The 11,546-nt window shown below is 32.9% G+C and overlaps 2 protein-coding genes across 2 annotated transcripts; one reads left to right on the top strand and one right to left on the bottom strand.

Annotated features, from left to right (window-relative positions):
• Positions 1 to 805: 805 nt before the first annotated feature.
• Positions 806 to 2,549, top strand: LOC106657723 (28S ribosomal protein S27, mitochondrial-like). The gene is made up of 3 exons (XM_014379383.2): positions 806 to 1,255; positions 1,346 to 2,143; positions 2,228 to 2,549. The coding sequence occupies exons 1-3, from the start codon at positions 887 to 889 to the stop codon at positions 2,510 to 2,512; spliced, it is 1,452 nt and encodes a 483-aa protein (XP_014234869.2). The 5' UTR covers positions 806 to 886; the 3' UTR covers positions 2,513 to 2,549.
• A 111-nt stretch (positions 2,550 to 2,660) lies between these two features.
• On the bottom strand, positions 2,661 to 7,044 carry LOC106657733 (coiled-coil domain-containing protein 22 homolog). The gene is made up of 6 exons (XM_014379394.2): positions 6,727 to 7,044; positions 6,481 to 6,652; positions 6,102 to 6,402; positions 5,385 to 6,028; positions 4,882 to 5,322; positions 2,661 to 3,266 (listed from the first exon to the last, which is right to left on the bottom strand). The coding sequence occupies exons 1-6, from the start codon at positions 6,774 to 6,776 to the stop codon at positions 3,147 to 3,149; spliced, it is 1,728 nt and encodes a 575-aa protein (XP_014234880.1). The 5' UTR covers positions 6,777 to 7,044; the 3' UTR covers positions 2,661 to 3,146.
• Between the last annotated feature and the right edge of the window lie 4,502 nt (positions 7,045 to 11,546).

Below are 11,546 nucleotides of genomic sequence, written 5' to 3' on the forward strand. Positions count from 1 at the left end.
ATCATAAGTGGCAAAACAACAATGTCATAACAATTTGAATATTATTATTTCATACATCCTAAATCGATTCTTAAGACACTGCGTACCAATGACAGAACAAAATTTGTAGGAAATCATATTCTCATTACAATGCAATGAAAAAAAAAATTGCTAGACCTTTAGTTTAATAACAAATGCGAAATAACTTTGGTTGCTGGAAAATAATTCAAATGGTTTTATTTTCGTGAAAAATGCATCTATAGGCTCGAATTTAATTGCTATCAAATCCTCATAAATTGCTAGTATAGAAAAATCAATTTTGGAACCGCTGAATTGTAACAATAATAAAATATGCAAAAAATAAAATTTTACACATCGGAAGCATAGCCCAATAAACATTGCGTGGAAATTATATTAAAGCACGATCTGGCACGGAGTGCCATCACGACGAGCAGTCACAATGCTGTCAACGTGTCGTCTTCGGCACGCTGCGTGCATTTTGCCGTCACGGCGTGCAGCCAGATTTTTTGGGCGACAGTTAGAAAATGGCACTTTCCCGGCACATTGTCAGCACGGCGTGCCGCAGTACGCCATGTCAAATTTGTGACGCCAATATGCGGCGGCAGTAGGACGTCAAAATGCTAGCATGAAATGAGACCGTGCTGACATCGTGCCGTCATTATGCCAACACTTTGTTAGCTGGGCAACTGCCGACAAGAGTAGCGTGCAGCTTGATCGACGGTCGTTAGTCATGACTGGTAGCGACCTCCCCCGCCATCGGTGCTAAGCAAGTAGGAGAAGGCGAGACGTAAGTGTCGTGTGCGTCTGCTATATTGCTTGTTACTTAAAACCGGCTTGAGCAAGTTGAAGAATTTATATGAAAAATTGTTTGACAGTATAAGAAATAATGAATTCGTCCAAAATGTTGCGAATGTTGTTGTTGAACGATACGATTCACCATCGCCTTTGTCAATCGTCGAGTTTTAGAAGAACGTTTCTGTCGGAGGCATACGCTTGTCAAGAGGCTTGGGACAAGAGGCTACAAACTCCACTTTTAAACAAAATCAAGCCTGTCGACTTCTTCTTGGAAATTGACAGAAGATTTCAGAATGAAATCAAAGTGCATCCTGTGGATATTGATATTTTTGCTAATGTTATAAGAGATAACAGTCACATCGATGAATTGTCGGATGTGCTATATAAACTGAGAATGACAAGAGAGACGTCCTGGACATTGCCCTCGACCCATCATGCAGTTGTTAGGTATTATTTGAGTGTAAGTAAAGTATATTGTATTTTTATACTTTTTAGTCGATTACAGATAAAATTTATCAATTTACATTAATGACAATAATCATTTCTACAGGTTGATGACATCAATTCTTTAATGACAATCTTAAACGACAGACTGAATTATGGTATATTTTGTGAATATTTTGACTATAACTTGATAATGGATTACTGCATTAAAAAAGAAGATTATGCCAATGCTGCTAAAACATCAACATTTATGATGCTTCAAGAGGAATTTGAGAATCCCCTCAGTAATGCTTTGGCTTTGTACTCTTGTTTTAAATACTTGGAAAATCCTGATACATGGGTGGAAGAAGATCCACAAGTTAGAAAAATGAACAATGAACCCAAAGAAGAAGTCAAAATAAGGGTCAAGTATATCATAAACCCCTTTTTTGATGATCATTTCGATCTATGGAAACCATCAGACTTGATTGGCAAAACATTGCTTGGTATTGGTCGAACAATTGATACTCCCTTGGGAAGATCTGCTCAGTTACGAGGAGCAGTTCTATACAAAAAATATGATCAAATAATTCCAGTAGTAAAACAATGGTTACAAGATGGAAAAGATGAAATTGTCTATAAAGAAGTCATTTCACTAATAAAACAAGATGCACCGGCCCTTTTTGCAGAAGATTCTAAAGAAAAAGGAAAAACTGAAACCGAAGTACAAAAACCTGGAGAAATGGCATGTGAGAAAAAACAATTTGAAGAACAACTTACCAAAGATGGTAAACAATTGAAATCACTGCTTTTAGATTTAGAGAAAACCAATCTATATCAAGGAAACATAATAGAAGATTTTGAAAAGTTGGTGAAAAAATCTGTAGAATATCATGCTGAACAAGATATAAAAAATCAAAAAGAGGTAATATTTATTTATTTTTGATGAAGATTTTGTTCAACATTCTTATTTCATTTTTACTATTTACTTTTATATTTATTTTCATAGATATATGAAAAATGGGAAGCTCATAGAATTAATGTACTTGAGACACATAAGGACGAAATTGATAGGCAACAAAGATTAGAGAAAGTGGAACAACTTAAGAAAGAACTTGAAGAAAAAGAAAAAGTTCTTACATTCTTTGATAAGCAGGATCAAATTGAGTTAGAAATTGAGACAAAATTGAAAGAAGAAAAATTGAAATATGGTAAGGATCTCAAGAAATTAGGTAGAGATAGATTTGAAGGTGTTGAATATAAGCAGACCTATAAAAAAAAACATGACTTCTAATCTTTTTTAATTTGTTGAATCTATAAAAAAATTTTGTAAATTGATAGTAAAAATAGTATTATTATATCTTGAAATGTTCTCAAGTACCTTCATGTGGTGCTGATGTTTGTTTTTGATTAATAATAACATTATTTGTAATTTATTCTGCTGTTTTACTCATTTTTTTTCATTTTTAAAATACGTTTTTTTTTATATACATTCATGTATAGTTACTGTTCAATATTTACATACAAGTCAAAAAATATATGTTTACAGTACTAGAAGCAGTTGTACAATGTATTAACAAAAAATATTACTTAACTTATATGTATCAATTACGTCAAATTAGTCCTCCATATTTTATTAGATTAAATTTTTCATAATATGTATAAAAATTATTTACACGTTATGAACTATTTATTCATGCACATGGGTGAGTAAAAATGATGGTTACCTTATGTATCAAGCTCTAGTGCATAGGAGAAACATACAGTATGAAAACTGTTATTATGCAATAATTTTGAGTTATTGTGTGAAGGCACAACATGATTTCTACGCCCATATGTTGTACAAAGAGACACGCCAAGATCAATAGCAATGAAGTGATTATTATTTGCGATGCATTGGAACAAGTTTTTATCAAAGTGATTCCCAATCATGAAATTTTATTCTGTAGTTGAGCTTTCAAAGCTGCAGTTTCTTGTCTCATTTGTTTTAAATCAGCTGTAATTCTTTCCAAATTAGGCCCAATATTTTTCGAAGACTCTGATTCAATCTTTAATAAAATATATTTTTTCATTTTTTATCATATATATGGGTCAAAATAATACTTTTTTACAAAACCGTGCGCACGTATGTCACCGATCTTGACACGCTTTTGGTATGTTATAGTACATGGTAAAAAGGTCCCAAAAAAAAATTTTTAGACCCCCTCCCCCCTCCTACCCCCCACTTCCGGTATAAACGTCCATTTTCGATCTATATTTTTTCTGAGGACATGAAGCAAGTAAAAAATCTGAAAAAATTCATAAAAATACTTTTCCACAATCCAAACAACCTTGAATTTTTTCAGATTTTTTGAGTGCTTCAGGCCTTCAGAAAAAATTATTGAAAATTTCAAAAATCGAGATACGGCGGTATGAGCCGATGTAGTACTCGGAAATTTTTTCAGTTATTTTTCGCATTAAAAAACATAACCTCAATTTTTTTCAGATTTTTTCAGATTACCTAACGCACCTTTTGAAGCCAAAAACCGATTTTTTTGACGAAAATAATTTTTTTAGGACAGTACGGAGCCTCGAAAAATCTGAAAAAAATTTTTTCTTGTTTTTTTCATCAAAATACGTAATCTCAAATTTTTTCAGATTTTTTAATTGAAGGCGATAGCTTCTAGGGCCGAAAAATGCTATTTTTAACAAAAAATGGTTCCTAGAACCCGATGGTTCCGGTGAAAAAATTTGAAAATATTTTTTTTGAATTCCTTGTCAAATTTTAATAAATTTTGACCGTTTCAAAAGTTCGATTGAAGCTTCCTAGCTCATTTTAGAGCATCAAACGAGTTTTATCATTCCTTAATGTCTTCAGAAACGTCTTCAGATATTTTGCACTAATCTTTGTCCTGCTCTAAAATGAGCTAGGAAGCTTCAATCGAACTTTTGAAACGGTCAAAATTTATTAAAATTTGACAAGGAATTCAAAAAAAATATTTTCAAATTTTTTCACCGGAACCATCGGGTTCTAGGAACCATTTTTTGTTAAAAATAGCATTTTTCGGCCCTAGAAGCTATCGCCTTCAATTAAAAAATCTGAAAAAATTTGAGATTACGTATTTTGATGAAAAAAACAAGAAAAAATTTTTTTCAGATTTTTCGAGGCTCCGTACTGTCCTAAAAAAATTATTTTCGTCAAAAAAATCGGTTTTTGGCTTCAAAAGGTGCGTTAGGTAATCTGAAAAAATCTGAAAAAAATTGAGGTTATGTTTTTTAATGCGAAAAATAACTGAAAAAATTTCCGAGTACTACATCGGCTCATACCGCCGTATCTCGATTTTTGAAATTTTCAATGATTTTATCTGAAGGCCTGAAGCACTCAAAAAATCTGAAAAAATTCAAGGTTGTTTGGATTGTGGAAAAGTATTTTTATGAATTTTTTCAGATTTTTTACTTGCTTCATGTCCTCAGAAAAAATATAGATCGAAAATGGACGTTTATACCGGAAGTGGGGGGTAGGAGGGGGGAGGGGGTCTAAAAATTTTTTTTTGGGACCTTTTTACCATGTACTATAACATACCAAAAGCGCGTCAAGATCGGTGACATACGTGCGCACGGTTTTGTAAAAAAGTATTATTTTGACCCATATACATAATAATAATAAAGAATTTTTTTACGTACTTGTTCTTCCAAATCTCTAATTTCTCTAATAGTTGCCCCAGTTTCTTGAACTAAACTAACAATTTCATTGCAATCTCCATGCAATGTAGCAAGTAATTTATATGCCCTCTTCGATATATCATTTGAACGTGCATCACGAAATATCATATCATCGACAATGGCAAATGATCTTTCTAACTTTCCTGTAAGAGTATTAATTTCTTTCTGTACTTCACGGGTATCAGCTAATACTTTATCAATTTCATCTTTTTGTTTCTTTATATTGTTTATAATTTCCAGTATTCTCTGAGTGTATGGTGCTCTGTTAATTTCTTTTGGCAATTTTTGAACTTCACTTACAAGTTGTGAGTACTGTTGTTCTTTATTTTTACATTCTTCAAATAGTTCTCGTTCTTTAACTCTTAAAGCTCGCAACTCATCAAGTTTTTTCTGACTTGCACTCTGAAAAAAATAAAAATCATTAAAAAAGGAAAACATCGATTTGGTAATTTTTTTTTACTTACAGCCTCAGATGAATATTTTTCTTTTTCTTTTCTATATTGTTCTATCAAAGGAAGTCTATGCTTTTCCCATTTATTAGCTAAATTTATTAATTTATTAATTTGTGCTTCAATAGCTGTTTCCAGTTTGTTAACATTTTCTCCCCCATTCTCAAGTAATTCAAATGCCTTAAGTTTGTATTTACTTTCTTGTTCTTGATTCGTTAAATTTCTGGCTTCTGATTCTTCCATGGCTGTCATTTTATTAATTTCAAAAGCTATATTTGTAATTTCAGTTTGCAATTCTTCAATGGTAGATTTTAATTTATCAGATTCTACTTTGAGTTTCTTTTCTCTGATAATATTTTCATCCTCTTTCTCTTCTTCTGGACTTATAGACGCAGATGTAGCTAAGTCCCCATTACTTTTGGATCCTGGAATGCCCATCTGAGATATTAATCTATCTAAGGAGTAAATATCACAATCTGATGTATCGCTCTTTGTTCCGTACTTTTGTTGATTCAACCATTCAATTTTTTCTTCAGTTGTCATGCAATATTTTAGTTCTTCTCTGCTATTTGCTGCAATGATTGAAGGCAAAAAATTCTTTGAATGTGGAACTTGCTCTAAAAAAGTTTTCTCATAATGTATTGCATAATCTTTATACTCTGCAATAAATGAAACTCAGATTTAGTTTTCAATACTTAAGCAAAAGCCTTGAGTAAATGTAAAAATTTTTACCTTCATTGTCTTCACTTTTAGGAAAATTTAAATTTATTGTTGAAAATGGGTTGCTAGCTCTGACATCAAATTTGGATCTTTTTTTGTGGCAATAATATGGTAGCCATGGAACAGAAAGTTTTGATGATACAGAAGTTGAAACCAATTTATCAATTTGTTCACTTTTTGTTATAGGTTCTATTATAGTTTTATCATTTTCTTTTGGAAATTTCTCAATTAAAAATATTAGTACTCGACGTAAATCAGCTTCAGACTTATATAAAAATGTTTGATATCCAACGTCACCTTTGTATCCAAGATCCTATAAATTAGAAATCCAGATTGAAATAAAATTATTTTGTCGCTCAGTAAATGATTATAAACAATTAAATATCTATACCGTAACAGCTTGAGCTAACAGCATGCCTATTCGAAATCTTGCTGCCATATTTTCTGGTAAAACAGGGTTTATCCCTAATTCTGGTTTTATAATTTCTAAACATCTTACAGTTGCTTGAACAACGAGTTCAGTATTAAAACTAGATAAGGATGATATATTCTCCTCTACATCACTTAAAAGTTAAATATGGTTCATTGATACATGGAAAAATGGAGAAGTAAAACATAAGGACTGATTAATATTTACCAGCCTATTTGACGCAAAGAATGTATGATGATCTTATCAACCTCTTCCATGATAATTGATGTAACTGCCCATATATATAATTACAAATTTACAAAACACAGTATAAAAATATAACCTAACGAATCGGTTTGTTCTGCACCATATCCGAATTATTTGTTGCTATCGAGGATTTTGAAAAAATTGCAATGGCAACGAGACGCACAGGCTCAAAATCTCATGACCGATTAAAATTTAAACGACGAACAATAACTATAGAAAAATAATCACACTTGATTGATGCTCGATGTGTTGATAGCAGCTCCGCACACCGATGTTGTTCTCGGGGCTCTCACCAACTGCTTTTACAATATATGGCCGATTCTCTGTGAAATCGAATGGCCAAAAAATTTTTTTTTCTGCAAATATGAATAACTTGCTGTTCCCGATGTCAGAAATGTCCCCAAATTTTATTAGAATTTTTGGGACCATCTATCACTCTTTTTCAGAGGCCCGAAGTTGGCCATTTTAGGGTTTTTTTGAAATTCATGAAAAATCACAAATATTCAAATAACTCCTGGATCAGGGTAGAATGATTCAAAAGTAAAAGAGCCCAGCAACTTTTTTGTTGGAAAGTGTCCAAATTTTCAGAAAAAAAATATGCCAAAGTGATTGGAACAATCTAGGTAAGTGTAAAGCAAAAAAACTGCCAAAGGGACATAAATGATGAAATCTAATCGAGTTCAAACCGGACTTTCATTTCCTAAACTATGTAAAAAGCTTCCCAAAGAGGTCAACTAATGCCTGATAAAGTTTTGTAATGGGTCTTAAAGTTTAACGCAATGTAGACAACAATGTATGGCGAAAAATGTGCAAAACAGGCCTGAAAATGGCTGTTTTTGGTGATTTTAGGCATTTAAGGCCTATTTTTGACCTTTTTTGCATGTTTTTCGCCACACATTGTTGTCTACATTGCGTTAAACTTTAAGACCCATTACAAAACTTTATCAGGCATTAGTTGACCTCTTTGGGAAGCTTTTTACATAGTTTAGGAAATGAAAGTCCGGTTCGAACTCGAGTAGATTTCTTGTTTTGTGTTTTTTTTTTTATGTTTTCCCACTAGTATGTATTTAGGTGGCTCCAATCACTTTGGCATATTTTTTTTCTGAAAATTTGAACAATTTCCAACAAAAAAGTTGCTGGGCACTTTTACTTTTGAATCATTCTACCCTGATCCAGGAATTATTTGAATATTTGTGATTTTTCATGAATTTCAAAAAACCCTAAAATAGCCAACTTCGGGCCCCTGAAAAAGAGTGATAGATGGTCCCAAAAATTCTAATAAAATTTGGGGATATTTCTGACATCGGGAACAGCAAGTTTTTCATATTTGCAGAAAAAAAAATTTTTTGGCCATTCGATTTCACAGAGAATCGGCCATATATTTATGGGTAAAGCTCAGAATTTTTTAAATAAACCTGCGCTCGTATGTCACCGATCTTGACGCGCTTTTGGTATGTTATAGTACATGGTAAAAAGGTCCCAAAACCAAAATTTTAGACCCCCTCCCCCCTCCTACCCCCTCCACCACTATAAACGTCCATTTTCTATCTATATTTTTTCTGAAGGCCTGAAGCAATGAAAAAATCTGAAAAAATTCACGAAAATACTTTTCCACAATCCAAACAACCTTGAATTTTTTCAGATTTTTTAATTGCTTCAAGCCTTCAGAAAAAATATAGATAGAAAATGGATGTTTATACCGGAAGTGGGAGATAGGAGGGGGGAGGGGGTCTAAAATTTTGAAGATAATTGAAAAAAAAATTTTTACAATATTTATCTGAAAAAAATAGCTTCATAGACACATTTGTATTAGTTTCATGATCACTCCCAAAAAATTTCAAGACCATAGTTTGTATACTAAATGAAAAAAATGGGTACAAAATACGCGAATATAGTTACCGACCGAGTGCGTATAGAGGACCCTTAAAGATAGGAAATTTTTTTCTGGCTACTTTTGGGTTTTAGGGACCGAAAAGTTATGTTTTCGCGTAAATACGACAATTCACTCAATTTCTAAGTGGCTGAAAAAGTATCAAAACTAATTTCAGAAAATTGACTGACTATTTTGACCGATTTTGACCGACCGAGCATTAAAAGTGTAAAGTTAAATAACTTTTTTACTAGACTCATTATCGAAAAACGGCTCAGTGGAGCCCTCCGTATTGTTGCTGTGAACAACTGCACCAAATTTCAGCTAATTTCATCTGGTAGTTTTTCCGGAAAACAGGATCGAAATTTTTGACTAGTGTTTGCAAGATAAAAAATTTTGATCCGGTTTTCCGGGAAAACTACCCGATGAAATCGGCTGAAATTTGATTCAGTTGTTCACAGCAACTTTCGAAAATCAGCCTGAAAAAAAAAGTTACGAAAATATACATTTTCTGTGCTCGGTAGGTAAAGATTGTGGCCAAGGCATCACCTTAAATTTACGCATTTTTTCAGTTTCCTAGGACCTTCAAGAACAATACCCAATGTTCAAAGTATGCGTTCAACGAAAAAAAATTTTTACGTTTATAGTCAAAAAATTTGAAACTGAATATATATATATATAATAGTTATAATATATATATATATAATAGCTGATATATATATGGGTCAGAATAATACTTTTTTACAAAACCGTGCGCACGTATGTCACCGATCTTGACGCGCTTTTGGTATGTTATAGTACATGGTAAAAAGGTCCCAAAAAAAAATTTTTAGACCCCCTCCCCCCTCCTACCCCCCACTTCCGGTATAAACGTCCATTTTCGATCTATATTTTTTCTGAGGACTTGAAGCAAGTAAAAAATCTGAAAAAATTCATAAAAATACTTTTCCACAATCCAAACAACCTTGAATTTTTTCAGATTTTTTGAGTGCTTCAGGCCTTCAGATAAAATCATTGAAAATTTCAAAAATCGAGATACGGCGGTATGAGCCGATGTAGTACTCGGAAATTTTTTCAGTTATTTTTCGCATTAAAAAACATAACCTCAATTTTTTTCAGATTTTTTCAGATTACCTAACGCACCTTTTGAAGCCAAAAACCGATTTTTTTGACGAAAATAATTTTTTTAGGACAGTACGGAGCCTCGAAAAATCTGAAAAAAATTTTTTCTTGTTTTTTTCATCAAAATACGTAATCTCAAATTTTTTCAGATTTTTTAATTGAAGGCGATAGCTTCTAGGGCCGAAAAATGCTATTTTTAACAAAAAATGGTTCCTAGAACCCGATGGTTCCGGTGAAAAAATTTGAAAATATTTTTTTTGAATTCCTTGTCAAATTTTAATAAATTTTGACCGTTTCAAAAGTTCGATTGAAGCTTCCTAGCTCATTTTAGAGCATCAAACGAGTTTTATCATTCCTTAATGTCTTCAGAAACGTCTTCAGATATTTTGCACTAATCTTTGTCCTGCTCTAAAATGAGCTAGGAAGCTTCAATCGAACTTTTGAAACGGTCAAAATTTATTAAAATTTGACAAGGAATTCAAAAAAAATATTTTCAAATTTTTTCACCGGAACCATCGGGTTCTAGGAACCATTTTTTGTTAAAAATAGCATTTTTCGGCCCTAGAAGCTATCGCCTTCAATTAAAAAATCTGAAAAAATTTGAGATTACGTATTTTGATGAAAAAAACAAGAAAAAATTTTTTTCAGATTTTTCGAGGCTCCGTACTGTCCTAAAAAAATTATTTTCGTCAAAAAAATCGGTTTTTGGCTTCAAAAGGTGCGTTAGGTAATCTGAAAAAATCTGAAAAAAATTGAGGTTATGTTTTTTAATGCGAAAAATAACTGAAAAAATTTCCGAGTACTACATCGGCTCATACCGCCGTATCTCGATTTTTGAAATTTTCAATGATTTTATCTGAAGGCCTGAAGCACTCAAAAAATCTGAAAAAATTCAAGGTTGTTTGGATTGTGGAAAAGTATTTTTATGAATTTTTTCAGATTTTTTACTTGCTTCATGTCCTCAGAAAAAATATAGATCGAAAATGGACGTTTATACCGGAAGTGGGGGGTAGGAGGGGGGAGGGGGTCTAAAAATTTTTTTTTGGGATCTTCTTACCATGTACTATAACATACCAAAAGCGCGTCAAGATCGGTGACATAAGTGCGCACGGTTTTGTAAAAAAGTATTATTTTGACCCATATATATAATAGTTGTTACATATAGGCACCAGTGCAACATCGAGTGCAGATAGCTGCGGTTCGCAGGTTTTTGCAATGCTCGCGCATCCGCGAAGGAGTGGCAGTTATCTGCATTACCATTGTGGGCGGAAATTCGTCGAACTCCGAGGCTCGCGCTCGACAAAATTTAAAAGTCAAGATATTAATACAACTCACGGATTCGAGAGAATAAAGAAGTACAATAATACGTTGCATATAATTATTCGATTGTAACGAAATCAAATGATTTAGATGAAAAACCAAATTATTTGGCAGAATCAGTGTCGCGTTTTTGCGTCATTTGGGCAAAATTTTCGATTATCGTACCTACACAATAGGTTCAGTAATCATAGTTTAATTGGACTTTGACGATTGCACGATAAAACGTGTAATTCTCGTTCGTTATATTCGAATGAGAGATCCTATCAATAATTTTCTTTTTTTTGTTTTCAGCGAAGTGGCATCGCCATTTGTGAATTTCGCGCTAGTCGCGACGTTTCAAATCGATAGTTTAGTGTACACACACATTGTACAACAATAGCGCATAAGCAGCAAGCCGCAAAACAGACGATCCTCGTTGCACTCGTTGCTTCTTATATTATACAACGGCGCACAGCCGCCGCGGGCCTGC

The sequence above is a fragment of the Trichogramma pretiosum genome, unplaced genomic scaffold (assembly GCF_000599845.2).
Source record: "Trichogramma pretiosum strain Unisexual culture from Peru unplaced genomic scaffold, Tpre_2.0 scaffold75, whole genome shotgun sequence".
NCBI lineage: Eukaryota > Metazoa > Arthropoda > Insecta > Hymenoptera > Trichogrammatidae > Trichogramma > Trichogramma pretiosum.

What these genes read in the sequence shown, in the direction of transcription:
- LOC106657723 (XM_014379383.2), top strand. Translation starts at nt 887, where the DNA reads ATGAATTCGTCCAAAATGTTGCGAATGTTGTTGTTGAACGATACGATT. An exon ending in TTGTTAGGTATTATTTGAGT is followed by an intron (nt 1,256 to 1,345) that starts GTAAGTAAAGTA and finishes TCATTTCTACAG; the next exon opens with GTTGATGACATCAATTCTTT. An exon ending in ATATAAAAAATCAAAAAGAG is followed by an intron (nt 2,144 to 2,227) that starts GTAATATTTATT and finishes TTATTTTCATAG; the next exon opens with ATATATGAAAAATGGGAAGC.
- LOC106657733 (XM_014379394.2), bottom strand. Translation starts at nt 6,776, where the DNA reads ATGGAAGAGGTTGATAAGATCATCATACATTCTTTGCGTCAAATAGGC. An exon ending in TCTTTGCGTCAAATAGGCTG is followed by an intron (nt 6,653 to 6,726) that starts GTAAATATTAAT and finishes TTAACTTTTAAG; the next exon opens with TGATGTAGAGGAGAATATAT. An exon ending in AAAAATATTCATCTGAGGCT is followed by an intron (nt 5,323 to 5,384) that starts GTAAGTAAAAAA and finishes TATTTTTTTCAG; the next exon opens with AGTGCAAGTCAGAAAAAACT.